This window comes from Siphateles boraxobius, unplaced genomic scaffold (assembly GCF_051911475.1).
Source record: "Siphateles boraxobius isolate OS27281-9 unplaced genomic scaffold, OSU_SipBor_1 35, whole genome shotgun sequence".
Classification (NCBI taxonomy): domain Eukaryota; kingdom Metazoa; phylum Chordata; class Actinopteri; order Cypriniformes; family Leuciscidae; genus Siphateles; species Siphateles boraxobius.
Genome location: NW_027508975.1, coordinates 7093340 through 7109937, shown reverse-complemented (window position 1 = coordinate 7109937; position 16598 = coordinate 7093340). Strand labels below are relative to the sequence as shown.

Here is a 16598-nt window from a genome sequence, read left to right as displayed (position 1 = left end):
TACACACTATACAAAATACATACATTGTATGCATAATCTAGCGAGAGGGGATGAGGGATTCAGCCTGACAGGGCTCTGCATAAGTTTTCCACTGTTTTTCTTCTAAATGTCCCTGAATCAAGAGCGAGTGGATGAAGTAAGAAAAAGAATTTCCCAGCCCCAGAGATTCAAAAACAAGCAGTTGGTGGACCCCGTGAGCAATCAAATACCAAACTGAAGAGAAATACTGAAAAATCCATGAGAATGGAAAGAGAAAAAAGGTCACAGACCACAACGCTCACAGCTACCTCTAGTGGCTTGATGTAATAAAACAAAACACTTACACAATGAACGCATTATTAGACACATCAATGTGAATAAAGTCACATGGAAACTGAAAAGGGCTAAAGTTTATAAATCCAAGTCTATATGCTAGCTGATGGGAAGTAGTAGTAGAAGTAGTAAACTTCTTTCCATTTGTGATCGACGAGGTGTGGAATTCTGGAAAAAGAAGCCCGGATCATGACGTAAGGTGATTAACAGGTGTCAGGAATGGACTTTGAGCTGTGCTGGAGTAATGATTGCCTTTCAGCAGACAACCTTCCCCTTCCCACCAGTCCGCATGACCGTGAACCCCTCGGCTACACCATTAAAACGCACTGGCTCCCAAAACAGCCCTGTCCTGCACACGCACCAGTGAACCTCCAGGCCCTGATTGCTTCCACGTTGCTTGAGTAAACATCTGAGACGAATTAGGCCCTTGTTATTGTTGTTTAACTCTAACCACATCGTGCTGCTGCGCTGCAGGAATAACAGTCCCACAATCCAAGGGCCAGTACACGACAAGTCGAGGACGGCGATGGGGGCCACCGTGACACTTCATTACAAACGTGTGGAGGGACCTGCCACAGGCTCAGCACACACAGGTTCCATTATCTACATACCTAGACCCCTACCAGACTTCCCTTAACACCATTGGACCTTTCTACAAAACGTACGTCTCCCAAAACTACGGCTCTGTTCTTGTCGAACATGGGGCCCTTTCTTCAAATGTTGGTTTTAGATTAGCAATCTAAAGTTGTTTTCGACACAAGCGTTAAAGACATGAACACAGCACTGTTTGCACAAATGAGCGCTTTATTACATCTCTGAGTAAATATTAGTTTGTGTCAAAGACCTATTGAGTAAAGGTTGTTCATATCGATGATTTATTATATCTGATCACGATACACATCTAAATAAATTAAACCTTCTGTGCCTTATGTCCGAGTTAGACGCAATAAGAAAAACAAAGAATACACTAGAGACAAATACAAAAAGAGACTTGTGAAAGTATTTTCCTGAAATAGACAACATGGAGAAAGTGGAAAGAACATGCCATTCTTGTTGGACACATCGAGAGAATCTTCTCGACGGCGGACTCTCATAGCAATACTTACAATGTTTTATTGTATCATAAGAAGGATTACTTGGTCTTCCCTTGACCAAAATAGAGGTTTTTGGTTCCCAACCCAACACAAAAAAAGTCTCTCGGGTCAAAGGTTAGAGTCTCTCAGCCTCATTCGTCTCCAGCTGGCATGTTCTCCTCGATCCTTTTAATGAACTTCATGCGAATTTCTGTCACATTGTCACCTCTTAGTGTGTCCTGAGCAAACCGCACATCCACCGCCATTTGAACCTGCAGGAGTCGAAAAACGACCGCAGCGTTAATGACAATTGAGGGTTATCAGAAGATACATCAATTCATTTCACGCAAAAATGCTCCTCACCATTTCAAGAGCTCCTCTCAGCACCCCACAGAGCAGGCTGGAGTAGACCAGATTATTGTGGTTATCAGGAAGCTCTACAAAGTCCACCAGGGGGTTGCTTTCGAGGATAAGAGAGAACTCATCTCCAGCAGGACTCCAGTTGGTCACGCTGGGAGTGATACCCAAGTACATCTTGAAGGCTACCTGTTAATGTGAAGACAAAAAGACCCTTCAGTCTTCATGTTAACTCGCTTGCCTACATCTATGATGTCAAGGCCACATTTAAGTGATTTTGCAGAGCTGCCACATTCTTTTTAGGTGCTGCATTCACACACTGAAAGGACTTGAGGGGCTTTTGCACGACTGCACAGAATGGGTTTAAGGAGACATTTTTAACCCTTTATATGTAATGGAAGAAATTATCAGGGTATTTATAGCTTATTTTACATCACAGTAACAGTATATCACAATGTGGTTATTTGTTGCAGGACATTAAATAAAAACTGTTTATATGTTACATATTAAAAAAAAAAACTTACTGTAATGCCTATTTTGGATAATCAATACTTCAAATGAATGTTACTATTTCAAAATGTTCTCTTTTTACTTGGAACCTAGACAAAAACCGAAAAAGATTATTATATGGTTGAACAAGATATACTAGGGATGCATTTAGGTTATCAGCCAATACTACAGTTTTTATTTTATTTATCGGTATCTTTCATTATTGGACATTTAATAATGCAAGCTCATTTCCCCAATTTTTTTTACATTTACACTTTTGTCTTCAAATCTCAAAATTAATATTTATTTCATACTGTAGATTATAATGTTGTTATGCCTAAAATCACTGGGAGCCAGAGCTGTTTTTGTGAACTATTAAAAACCATATTCTGTAATTGAAATATAGCTGAAGAAAAATGAAATGCATAAATAAATGAGGTTAACTTTAAATACTAAAATCACTAGAACTGAAATAAAAATTATTTAAAGCTATATATACTGTAAATATTGATAAAAGCCCAAAAGCTAATATAATGACAAATCCACATAGCAAACTTTCATAAAATTAAAACTGAAAATATAAAAATAAAAGCTAATGCCAAATATTAATAACTATAATCGTACTTAAATAATACTAAATGAACACTGCTTGGAACATTTAAAACAATTCCTTTTCATTTAAATTTTGAATTAATAAATACACAGTAATATAGTACATAGAACTTTACAGACAGGCCATAAAATGATAACAATTACCGGCTTATTGTATAGAACAGAATTTTAATATCATGCATCTCTTGATTACATCCATCAGTGCAAAAAAGCTTGACATTATGCAACACTTAAGCAAAAAAATAGCTCTGATTCTAAATTCTGTTTGGATGAGCCTCATTTGAAGCTATAAAATAGCTGAAATATACAAACCTGTGAGCGCACATCATTTGAATTCTATATTAATGCTCCCAGCGTTGCTCGACAACTGTAAACAATTAGACTAAACGCTTCACATTAGAACCCTCATTAAAGTTACATAAAAAAGTGTTTAAAGGGATCAGGGTCCCAGCAAACCGATGGGTTCTGGATTAACATTTGACAACGTGGCACACGCATGGGAAAGTGAGGAGAGAAAGACAGATAAAAAAGAAGAAAGGATAACAGACAGACATTAAGCAAGCAAGAACGGAAAGGTGACGGACAGTGGGAAGAACGTGCTGTCAATCGTGTCAGTGTGAACCCTATATGCTGAGGGTGAGGTGCAGTGTTTCGTAAAAAAGCACAGTCTGTGGCTCTCACAGACCAAAGAAAACAAGCCGAGAGGAACATGAGTGTCTCGGTTCACTCTAACACCGCACAAACGGCTCGCCAGTTGGCTTTGCGGTAGCATAGCACGGATGTTTCTCAAGCTGTGTGACTCTGAAAAATTAAAACCGGTAGAAAGATGTGATGAAAGCTAAGAAAGTATGTGGGCTACTGCAGGTTGAAGTTCAAATTCCAGTCACTTGCTTGCGCATTAACATGCTTGCTTGCTTTTTGATTCTCTCTCTCCCTCTCTCTCTCTCTCGCCTGGCCAAAGGGAGGGCTCAGCATGCGTTCTGATTGGTTCAAAGTACTCACGTTACCTTTGCAATGACATCGGCCGTTTCTCGGAAATCGTGACACCTCCCCACGCTGGACCGAGCCAAGAAGTCCTCAATCAGACGCACTCCGATATTGTATCCCCTTGAAAGGATGGAAGAGAAGGGAAGCTGTGAAACTGTGTCATTCTCAGAGTAACTGCTTTCACTCGCCCTCATTTCACCCATCAACGCAATCATAGGAGCTATAGTCTCTTTTTACTTTGAAGGTTTTAGTAAAGCCCTTCAGCTTCAAGGACTCGAAAAGAAAGATACAAACTTGTTTGGCCAGAGAGAAAGTCAAATTTTGCTCTTGCTTATATCATAGTTGATGCTTTAAAGAAGCAGGAGGGAAAAAGGTTGTATTACAGACGGGTTGCCAAACCCAATATCAGTGGGACTACTGGATTAGTTCAAGGCACGGTTTAAATGAAAAGACCACTCAGCCAAAGAATACACGCTGCCCACTGATTCTCTAAATCACAAGGGTTGGACTCCACGCATCCTCATGGCTTTTCCCACAATCTTAAAAACAGTGCTTCTCAACTGGTCTTGATTCAGGGCTCAGATTATACATTGGACATCAAGTAGCGACCCAACATAGTACCAAACTTGTTCATCAAACAAAATAAACAAAAATGTACTTAATCAAACATAAAAATGGATTAATAAAATTAACTACACAGGCCTAACAATATGAAAAGGTGTTAATATATTTTTTTTACATAAAAAAATTAAGCCTAATATTGTATTAGGCTGCTGAATATAAGAAATGCATAGCCATTCTTGCATTTAAAAAAAATATTAATAAGCATGCCTCAATACATGCATGTAAATGAACTGATTGATATTTCAGTGCGATTAAGGCCCGGTTTACACCTGGTAAGATGCGTTTTGGTCGATCAGATCACAAGTGGACGACAGGTGTAAACGGGGTCCACTTTTCGACCACTTCCAGAGGTAGTCGAAAACACATTCGACTGGATCGCGACTTCAGAGCAGAAACAAAAGCTGCGTATCTCTGTATGTTTTTCTGTCATGTCTGGGCACGTTCATATGTAAATTTCTTATTTCCTAACGTAAACGCTCATGTGGTTGAATGTGTTTGAACAGCAACTAAAGTACACCTACTGACCTAATGCGTAAACATTATGTGAAGGGCGCTAGCCAGACGGGATTTAAACTTTGTCGGCAGGAGACCCCAAGTTTGGTTTGAAGATGAAAAACGTACAAAGCACAATTTTCTCTTACTATTCCTGATTTCTAACAAAAAAACGGTCTCGCGACTTCAGAGCAGAAACAAAAGCTGCGTATCTCCGTATGTTTTTCTGTCATGTCTGGGCACGTTCATATGTAAATTTCTTATTTCGTCCATTAGATCGAAAGATATGAAAGAACACATACATTTACCCACCCATAGCCTCCCCTTGAAGAAATCAGGACAGAAGTGGGTGAAAGTGGACAAAAGAGACGGATTAAACATCAGGTGTAAACGTGTATGTGTCTCCATCGTCCACTTGTGATCCGATCAACCAAAACGCATCTTAATACAAGGTGTAAACAGGGCCGGAGAAAAGAGTCAATAAAAATCGAACAACACTGAGGTAGGCACACATTGTAGACTGCTCTGGGTCATATTTTCTTTTACCTTGTGTGGTTTTGTTCAAGGTTTTGAGGATGCAAGCTTGTCATTCAACCCGTTTAGGTTGGCATCTGCCTAATTTAACTAGCTTCCACAAAGTTATAGATGAACTAGCAACCTACCCATTACTAGGGCTGGGTATCGAGTTCGACACTTTTCAAGTACCGACCGTATTGCCTCGATACTATCGAGTATCGAAACTTCTTGTTTTTCGGTACCAAATTTCGATATCTAAGTGGTTAATCTCGTCAAGAACAGTGAAACAATAAGCATGCAGCATGATTGGCTGTGGCAGAAAAACACTAGTTTATGCGGTTTCCCAGAGACGTGGCTCGTTGCATGTAAGGCTGTAGTGTGTGTGTGTGTGTGTGTGTAAGTGTCCCAACCCAGATAGATAGAAAATATGTGGAAAAGATCAAAAGTGTACCTACCTATGTACCAGACTCGATGCCAGCAGCACGCGATGCAATATTTGAGACAAGATAATTGCTGCCAAGACCGGCAACACGATAAATCTGATAAGGCACTTAAAAGCGCACAGAATACACTTGAGAGTAGAAAGTTTATCCGTCTTCGCGCGTCACAAATGAACCGAAACTCAGTGTTTAGGATACCTGCCTCACAGACATGAGAAATAGGCCTACAGATGGTCAAAATATGTCTACTTTTAAACGAAACAATTAGAAATAAATAGTTTATGTAATCCATATAGGCGCACACGCATTCACTACTGCAGAAATGACAAGTCAGCATCGCCATATTCATCTTTGTAGCCAACACACTCAGTAAACAGTTGTTTATTAATAAACAATTAAAATATCTCCTTGCTATTTTTTCCCGACACATCCATAAACATTAGGCTACTTTTGCCAGTGCTTTGCGGCAAGCTTTATGTGTGCTGAGCGTGAGGCATATATCCTGCACCATAGCCTATATTTAATTCAATTCACATTTATTTGTGTAGCATTTTACACAATACATATCGTTTCAAGGCAGCTTTACAGAAAATGCATGTGTCTAAATTACAATTTAGAGTGATCTGTTATCAGAGGTGACTGTGTGTAATGCATTTCAATTAATTTTCATTCAGTTTCATTGTTAAACAATGCATTAAGTTAAAGCAGAAACAATGAGCTCATTGAAGTAAAGAATACATGTTGTTAAATGATTAGGAAACATAGAAAACGTTAGCATTGGTGCTTTTTTACAGACTCAAAATGAGTGTACAAAAGTCAACAAACTGGAAAAATAAAAGTTTTTTTTATTTTTTTAGGTAATGTAATATTATTAAAACTGGTTTCATTAAATTGGTATCGAAAAAAGTAGCGTTCAGGAACCGGTATCGAGGTCAAGGTATCGGTATCGATATCGAAAATTTTGTTACGATACCCAAGCCCTACCCATTACAGAAAACTGACCCAATACAGTTCTGCATTTTTATATTTTCAAAAAACATCACTTGGTATGTGTAGCAATGTTCAGGGAAGAAGGAGGCGGGAACCGGCGAACAATCAAAATAAACTTTATTTAAAATAAAACAAACAAACTAAAATACCGCCAGCAGCCCCTCGCGGACGACTGCTGGCTTACCCAAAATAAAACATAACGGCCAGCAGCCCCTCGCGGACGACTGCTGGCTAAAATAAAACACAAATACAAAAACACAACTAAAATCAGGCCTGTTCCTCTCTCGATCATCAACGTCGTCGCTCCTCCTTTATGCTTCCGCTCCTCCGTGAGAGATGCGAGACCGGTGTGCTCACAGGTGTTGCTCATTATCAATCGCACCACCGGCCTCGCGCCATTCTCTCACGTCCCTCGGCCGTCCTGTTCGCCACATACCCCCATCGCCCCTCACAGGCCGGGGGGTACCCACGAGCCTGTGCCTACTCCCCCCCCGGCGGCGGCGATCCCTGGGGGGTATGGACCGACAAGCCGAGGGAAATGGAGACGGAAGCATGAGGAGCGACAGATCGAGAGAGGGGAGAGAGGAAAAAAAAAAAAAAAATGGTCCGGTTCCCACAACGCGCTGCCATCTGGTCCCCCACCAGCTGGGCGATCTCCTCCGCGGTGCCTGGCGGTGACGCTGGATGGCCCTCGGTGGACGGTTCGACGCTCCTCCGCCGCCCGGTGGACGGCGACGGCTCCTCGGGTGCCTTGGGCAGACGGTAGGAGTCCCCCGCTCCCTGCACCTCCCCTTCTCTGGTGGACGGCAGCAGGCTCCGGCCCACGGCGAGCGGCGGCGACTCCTCCTCTCCCTCCCGGATGGCAGCCGCCCCTCCAATACACAGGCGGCCGGCAGCGAGCTCGACCGTCCAACCGGCAACTCTCTCCAGCGCACCGCCTCGAGCGTCCATGGCCGCGAGTCCCCCGCTCCCTGCTCCTCCCCTTCTGGCGGATGGCAGCAGGCTCCGGCCCACGGCGAGCGGCGGCGACTCGCGCACCATGCTCGATGACACCGCGGATTCCCCACAGCGGCGAGGACTCTCTGACAGCGCGTTCCTCCCTCTTCCCGGGTTTCGGCACCAGTGTAGCAATGTTCAGGGAAGAAGGAGGCGGGAACCGGCGAACAATCAAAATAAACTTTATTTAAAATAAAACAAACAAACTAAAATACCGCCAGCAGCCCCTCGCGGACGACTGTTGGCTTACCCAAAATAAAACATAACGGCCAGCAGCCCCTCGCGGACGACTGCTGGCTAAAATAAAACACAAATACAAAAACACAACTAAAATCAGGCCTGTTCCTCTCTCGATCATCAACGTCGTCGCTCCTCCTTTATGCTTCCGCTCCTCCGTGAGAGATGCGAGACCGGTGTGCTCACAGGTGTTGCTCATTATCAATCGCACCACCGGCCTCGCGCCATTCTCTCACGTCCCTCGGCCGTCCTGTTCGCCACAGTATGATTTTTAAGTTGTTTTCCTCATGGGGACCAAAAATGTCCCCACAAGGACAAGGATTTTGGATATTGCCATCTTTGTGGTAACATTTTGTCCCCATAATGTAGGGTTTACCAGGACACACACACACAAACACACACACAACATCAAGACTCTCATCCATTCTTTCATCTGCATCCTCTCTAACGGTGGAATAGAATTAGAGGGGAGCAGAATCATGCATTTGAAAAACCAGGGGTTTAACCTACAGCTGCACGAATCATTTAGCAGGGTGGGGAGAGAGACCGCTCTCGAAAAACCTGGAGTGGCACATTTTAATTTCTCAACACCACCCAACCCAACTTCAGTAGACTGGATGGCACGGTAGGACAGGGCAATCACCACACCTAATACACTAACAGACTACACCCAGCAAAAACACTGACGATACAGCATTCACACTAAGCCCATAAGAACTCTGCTCCATTCCTGTTGGTTGACTAATGGAAAACTGACTGGACAAATGTAAATGAAATGGTTACTAGCATCTAAAAAAAATCTAACCATATTCCTTATACTTTCTTTGAATTTTTAAACTAAAATCTTGTCTAAATTAAAATAGAAAATATTAATGTAATTTGTAAAAAGTGCATATAATGTGAGCATATTGGATGAATAGGTGGGGAAGAGAAAAGGCAGACTCACATTTTATCCAGTTGTTTGTTGACCTCCTCATCATTTTCATAGTCTTTACACAGCTGAGTGACCAGGGCTCCATACGTGAGAGTGAATAATTCTGAATTCTGTTTAAGAGACGGATCAACATAAAATTACACCCTACCATATTTACCCAGTATTTAGTGTCTTACCTGAAAAAAGACAAAATAATAATAATAATTATAAAACTGGATCAAAAATTATAATGCAAAACACAGGTCCAAGATGTTCATTAGATTATCATGGAGCCTTTTTTATTAACAAAAACATTTCACAGTAATGTTAAATTTATTGTAGGGAAATAAAAACAGAGTCAGAAAAATCATTATTTTTGTAATTTTGAACCATGCATTCATTTGTATTTATCATGCAAAGAATGTGCATTTCCAACCAGCCTGTGATCCATTTTAATTTACTTGATATTTGGTGAGTGTTACTTTTGCACCCGATTAAAATGTTTAGGCCTAAATTAGCTGCAATCAATCAAATTAAATAACAAAAAATATTTAAATAAAATAAATAAAATAATTATAAATAATAAATAAACAAATATAATGTTATCCATATAGCCTATGGTATAATGGCTCCAATATTGTTTTTAAATTCCAATTTCCTTAGTTAAGAACATGGGAATTTCATACAAACAGGGAACCAGCATCTTTTAGTGGGGCCCAGAAGTCTGAGTTCAGTAGAAAAATGTGTCTCTTTAGCATTTTAAAAATTTTACAACTTTTTTACAACAATTTTATTATGAGCATAACAATTTGAGTTAAAGCAGAACATCATTTTTGTAACAGCCCCCTTTTACTTTAATGACAGAAGGCTTAATCAACTCAGCTGATGATTGTGTTCTGCCGCATAATTTGAGAAGATCCACAGACCATTTTGCACTACATTAGGAGTACAAAGGAGTTCACATGGGCACAATTTTGCTTATTTTTGTTTAGAGTCCAAGAAATAATGCAGTATCATATTGATTGCATCAAAACATTTCTTTCCATTATTTCAAAATCTCAGGCTTTCAATATGGTTTTAGACTTCTGAACCCCACTATATAGGTTGAAACAAAGAACTCAGTCCTCCAGTGTATCATCATCATCATCATCATGGGTAAGAGACTATTTATATAAAAGGACTTTGGTAATAATCAGGTCTGAATGAATGAGAGCACGCAGTGGTCTTGAGCGCCCTCTCACGGCGAAACATGGAGTTGTTTAAAAACACATGAACGTTTCAAAACGTAACCCAAAAATAATAACAGATCTAAAAACCCAAGCATGACACAGCTGGATAAATCTATGTGCGTTTCTCTGCTTTCACTACTGTATTGTTTAGTCCGAATTAAGAGTAGCCTACAGCTAACGTTACAATGCCAATTGCCTTGTGCAATAACATCTGTGCAGAAAGAAAACGAATGGCACAGAATGCATTATGCAATGAAAGTAAATCATTCTAACGAATTTATCATTCAATTATTTCCCCAAACGGTTATTGGAAAAATGATCTGCACTTCTCAAGATTTTTAATTCAAACGCCAGCCATGACTAATGGAATGACTAAAGTCATCTCTGGAAGAATAAACTAACGCACGTCTAAGTAACAAGTAAAGTACACTACACTATATTAATTTTTTTATACAGGTAAACAAGCACTACTCCAATAAACATGTTATTTATCCGATGATGATAATACTAGCATGTTAGCTGGCTGCCCTGCGTTTGCCTGAGATCTACGGAAACACCATACACACTCACCATTTTCTTGCTGTCGGTGGCTCTGTTCGACTGCCTAGACATGATGTCTAATATTACAGGTGTGTGCACAGATCGCTTACAGGTAATATTTTATTAATCTGCTCAGTGCAAAGACAGTCCAGTGATGTTGTTCCTGTCACTGTAATGGATTTACTTCCTGAATCAACGCTGACAAGCCGGAAAAAGTGGATTCGCTTTGGATTGTGGGTATTGTAGTCAAACTGTAGTTCAGACCAGTTAAAGGGTTACTTTACCCAAAAATGAAAATTCTGTCATTAATTACTCACCTTCATGTCGTTCCAAACCCGCACGTTTTTCGTTCATCCTCAGAACCCAAATGAAGATATTTTTGATGAAATCTGAGAGCTTTCTGTAGCCTACTCTCCAGACAGCTTTAGGCTACAACTGAAACTTTGAGGCTTAAAAAAGTTAATAAACAATGCAACACTGCAATAGGCTACTACATGCATATATTCAATAGCCTACTCATTCTCTGCACCTGCACTACAATATCTCTCTTGTATGTTAGGCTAATTGTTGATGTTGTAAATATATTTTATTAAATATTTTGCTTTGTAGCTCAAGATACACTGTTTGGTTTCTAATCCTGACACTTGACTTGACAATGATTTGTAGGACAACCTACACATCACTGAAGACTTGTGAAAGACTTATAAGGCTATAAGAACAATTTTCATTAATTAATTTATTTATTAAAGGCATAGGCTATGTAAGATTTTTGGAATAAAATATCCAAAAACCACTAGAAAAATATTAAATATTTTGTTGACTTGTGTACATTATCCAAAATGTTTCCAACAATGTTATCCAGAGAAATCAACTATGTAACGATGTAATGGCCCATGTCATTACGTCGCCTGCCAATGATGTAATTTCCGCGTTATCCCCATTTCCGTAGAAAAGATAAACGCTTTAATATATTTTGTGTTTATTAGACAGGTTACGGTAAAGTAATAAATTAGAAGCAGACCACACAATCCCCAAACAGTTGTAGGCATATGCCCATAATATATATTTTATTTAATGTAGTGTTTTTAACCACGGTTTGTAAACTACATTGGCACAATCATAAGAGATGAACCAGTCAAAAGTAGCCTAGAAATCTAGATGCATGCACCCTAGCGGCAGCAAAATTTATTTTCATCAACATCTTGATGTGGGTGTGGCTCGCCAGGCTAAGTCAAAAGGTCTTTGCGAGCGAACGCAAAGTTTCTCGGGTGAACGCTATGCAAAACTTTTCTGAGAGAACGCAAAGGCATTGAAATATACATCTGATCAGGGTGATCCAATCCAATTTTGCTCTGAAAAAAACGGCCCTAAAGTAAGATTACCTGATCCTGGATAGCAAAACATGGTTAATCTTTTTGAAATGGCTCCACAAATGGCTCCTGGGAGTGAGGTTTACACGCACAGCTCTTACTTGTCTCCGTTACAGTAGTTCATTTGAAATGTATTGTTACCCTTAAACCTGAAATATTATGTTCTTTACATTATTCTTGAGGATTCTTCATCTGTATGTTTTGATCTTAAACTAATTTAGAGATTTACTGCTTTTAGTCCAGTCATTTTATGAAAAAAGGTTGAAGTAATTGCAACAGAAGCAAACTCAACTGATTTTGTATCCTAAATATGTCCTGAGTAAGGACAAAAAAATCCCAGAAGAATCTCATTAGGGGAAAGTTTCAAAAAAGACCCAAATATAGCCTATTGATACGGCTATTCATTATTTTTCTCATGTGAATAGGTGAAAAAGTTTAACCTTTAGATATCACCATGAAAATTAATGAGTTGATTACTTACGTCAAGACAAACAAAAAATGTATTACACGTTTTTTGAAATTGTTTGTTAACATGGACAAATGGTGCATATTCTAATAGGCTAATGGTGCATAATCTAACAGTACATATGTACTAATTTGCATAAATACCACAACAGATCTAAACATTGGGTATGTGAAAATTTCTTGTTGAATCTTGTTGAGATATAAAAGGTCTGACTGGAACCCATTTAGGCTACCCAGGAGCTTTAATACATAGGGGCAGAAAGAAGTACTTTAGAAACCAGCCTTTATTAATTATTATTGCAGAGATGGGGTTTGGGTCTGGGACCGTGGGACTGTTTCTGGGGGATGAGTCTGAGGGAAGAACAGGAGACAAGGGTAAGGAGAATGCAGAAGACAAACGGTAGGTAAAATAAAAAGTGTCTGGATCACTTTCTACTTCAGAAATGTGATTTGCATTTGCTGTCGCCAGCTGTATCTGATATTATAAATAAACTCCTCTGATTACAACTCAGAAGAAAGTAGCTATAAGCTTCTAAGAGTGTTTTATCTATTTCGACTAAGAAATAACATATATAGTATGCAAAAGTAATGTTGCACAACAAAACTATTTTTAGATATATTTTTTAGTGTGCCAGTAGGATTCCAAAAATTCCTTTTGCAAATATTGTGATAAATCAGTTGCTGCATCTGAAATTGAATTTTGAATCCTGTTATTATAATCATGCTAAAACAGTAAATAAATGTCTAAAACATGATCAAAACATACGCGGATAAATAACCAGGAATGCTCTAAACTGAAGAATAGCTGGTGGACTTTTCCTCATCCCATCCCCCTATCTCTCTCTCTCCCACTTTTTCCTGTCTACACACTGTCTTATCATGAAAAAAGTGCCCAAAAAATTAGATTTTTAAACTGATGCTGGTTAACTCCATGCACAAACAGAATAGAATCAGCATATTTTAAATCACTAACATCTCTCATTATGGGGGTGGGGGAACGTATTCTGACAGCTGGACTGTTTGCAGTCGGGTTCTGTTCCCCCCATGTGTCTTACACAAGGATGTTTTAATATTTACAAAACTGTTGCAAGATATAGTGCTGATAGCCTTGTGGTAAGCATGTTGACATATGGTGTGGTTGGGCTTCAGTTGATCTGGGTTCAGTCCCATTTCGTGGACATTTTTGATCCCGCTCCCCTCTCTCTCCCACTTTGCTTTTTTTTTTGTGTCATTTGGAGAGGCATCAGGCAAGGCTGCCCTATTTCTCCTTTTTTGATTCTATTGGTAGCAAAGCTTCTTAACCATTAGGGAATTGTTTGAATATTGAAGACATCCAAATAGCAGACTGCACTATTTTAACCAGTCAACTGGCAGATGATACATGTATCTTCCTGAAAGATAAAAGACAAGTCCCCATTATATTAGAGGCATTAAAACTTTTTTTCACATGCCAGAGGCCCTTTCTGTTAATCAGAGTAAATCAGAGATTATGACAAATTATCATTGTCATAGCTATCCCAGATATATGTGGAATTAAGGTAAAAGAAAAGGTTAGGTATCTTGGCATTATAATCAATAAATGTCCACATGAAAGAGTTGAAAATAATTTTTCTACGCATTTATGGTTATAAATTGCTGGTCTCAGAGAAACCTGTCTATACATGAATGGTATATCCGGCTCTCTCCTTGAATGTTAATTCTAAAATGTGCTCAGATATTGACAGGGCCATATTTAAGTTCATTTGGAAAAGCAGTACTGAATATATGAAGCGAAAAACGATTATTAGAACTCTTTCAGAGGGTGGGCTTAAAGTTCTTGATCTCAGTACTCTTAATACCATTTTTAAAATCCACTGGATAAAACATTGCTTGGCCCATAATAATTCCATATGGTTTTATATCCCCAATTTGTTTTTTGAAAAGTGTGGTGGGTTAAACTTTTCATTATCCTGTGACTTCAAATGTAGTAAACTTCCCATCAAATTATCAAATTTTCACAAGCAATCACTATGCATGGAGAGTAGCCTTTAAACATAATTTCTCCCCACACAAAAGTATAATATGGAATAACCAACACGTGTTATCTAAAAGAAAAAGAATTTATACAAAACAATGGTTTGATAAGGGAATTATTTTTATTTCCGACTTAGCTTCTAAATTGTAATGGTGAGATGTATACTTATCAACAATTTCTTGCTCTCTCAGGGACTGAATATACATGTAGAGATTACCATATGTTTGTTAAAAACATCTCCATTAAATTGCTTCAGCTTGTGAAAGCGCATCTCAGTTACAACTCAGTGTTCCGGCAGACTCCTAAACTTGTTATTGGATATTTTTTGGATATGAATTCTAATAACTCTTACATCAGAAGAGTCTTAATCAAGATATCAGCAGTTATGCCAAAGCTATTCTGAAATGGAAACAATTTCAAATTTTTTCTTCTATAGGCCTACCGTCATTTGAGATAATCTGGTCAGCAAGTAATACATTTTTACTGCCAAATAAGATCAAGGAAACTCACTTTAAAATACTACACTGGTATTATACTATCAGAGTAATGTTAGCTATAGCGGCTAATGACACGGAAGTCACATTCACAGAAAATAGTAAAATAAGGTGGATAGATAGAGGAATTCAAGCCTGGAAAACATACATTTATAATTTAATTGAGAGCGTTCGATTTTTTGCCAAGCCGATGTTTAGCCTACTACTTTGCTATTGTCTAATTTTTAAGACAATCTATAGGCTAAGTAATATAATAAATATGTTCAACTCCAATCAATATTTCAAGTCCGTGTATAGGCTATTTATTAATTAACAATAGCGTATGTAGTAACAGCGTATGGTAGCCATTAAATAATCACAGAGATCATGTCATTTAGCCTAATTATCACAAAGAGTCCTCACACTGTCAAGATTTATTTACTGATAACGACCAGCTCACTTATAATCTTTTTTTTCTTCAAATGTTGACCATAACTTAACTTAACAAGATCGAGGTTAATACCTTAACAGCAATTCTAAAAAACAACCAGTAATTCTTAAGCAAACACATGACACTATTCTCTTCTTGGTTTGTAAAACTATTTAAACAGCTGTATTTGTACTCACAGATTCGAAACTGCAGCATTTCTTTCTTCTTCCACTAGATGGCTGTGCAACGACATGTAGGCCTACGTTTACAATATATGCAGGTGAGGTAGCCTAAAACTTTTAATTAGCTGAAAGTGGTATTATTATAATTTCAGGATACATTTATACATACAAATGCAGCAGACATTAATATGTTCATACCAATTTGCCATACCAGTTTACAATCTGTCACCATAAAGACCATAGACCGCCTTTGCCTATATTAAAAACATTAAATGGTCCTTACATGACCACTTTATCTTATAAAAGATTTTTAGGGTTCAATTTTGTCCAAAGACTATAGGTTTTAATTCAGTGTAATGGATTTTTAAGGAAGGCCATGTTGTAACCACTGAAATACTCAGAAGTGCAAAGATATTTTGTCTATAAAATAATATAATATTTGTTTTGCCATTTTGGGCAAATTAATGCAACAATTGGCAATTAGTAGCTATTACAGGCAGCAGCCATTGTACATTTTTACCATCTTAGTATTATCTTGGAGCACATTAGAATTTCGCCTAGCAGTATTCATATCCTACGGGTGTCACAGTGTTGGGTTTGTGTTCCCCTGATGTCCACTAGATGTCCTCCTTTCCCACGGTGTCCTTCACTTATGAACTACATTTCCCACGATCCTTTGTCTCATCATTGCACTCAGCTGTTTCTTATCACTGATCATTGCACTCAGCCAATTCCCCATTATCATTGTCGATTCCCTGTGTATATAACCCTGTCTGTTTCAGTATGTGTCACGGAGTCCTTGTATTATGTCCCCACACTTCCGTTATTTGTATCATACTGGTTCTCGTTTGTATTTT

General features: G+C 38.8%; 1 protein-coding gene across 2 annotated transcripts; it reads right to left on the bottom strand.

The window, feature by feature from the left end:
• Positions 1 to 1096: 1096 nt before the first annotated feature.
• On the bottom strand, positions 1097 to 11254 carry trappc3 (trafficking protein particle complex subunit 3). 2 transcript variants are annotated; one of them, XM_077196170.1, is made up of 5 exons: positions 11125 to 11254; positions 9072 to 9169; positions 3851 to 3950; positions 1749 to 1931; positions 1097 to 1657 (listed from the first exon to the last, which is right to left on the bottom strand). In XM_077196170.1, exons 1-5 carry the CDS (start codon positions 11128 to 11130, stop codon positions 1538 to 1540), a joined length of 507 nt encoding a protein of 168 aa, XP_077052285.1. In that variant the 5' UTR covers positions 11131 to 11254; the 3' UTR covers positions 1097 to 1537. The 2 variants fall into 2 exon arrangements, with proteins under 2 accessions (XP_077052285.1, XP_077052284.1); XM_077196169.1 differs by lacking the exon at positions 11125 to 11254 and adding an exon at positions 10838 to 11007.
• Between the last annotated feature and the right edge of the window lie 5344 nt (positions 11255 to 16598).

What these genes read in the sequence shown, in the direction of transcription:
- trappc3 (XM_077196169.1), bottom strand. Translation starts at nt 10,879, where the DNA reads ATGTCTAGGCAGTCGAACAGAGCCACCGACAGCAAGAAAATG. An exon ending in CGGCCGATGTCATTGCAAAG is followed by an intron (nt 1,932 to 3,850) that starts GTAACGTGAGTA and finishes TCACATTAACAG; the next exon opens with GTAGCCTTCAAGATGTACTT. An exon ending in TGAGAGGAGCTCTTGAAATG is followed by an intron (nt 1,658 to 1,748) that starts GTGAGGAGCATT and finishes CGACTCCTGCAG; the next exon opens with GTTCAAATGGCGGTGGATGT.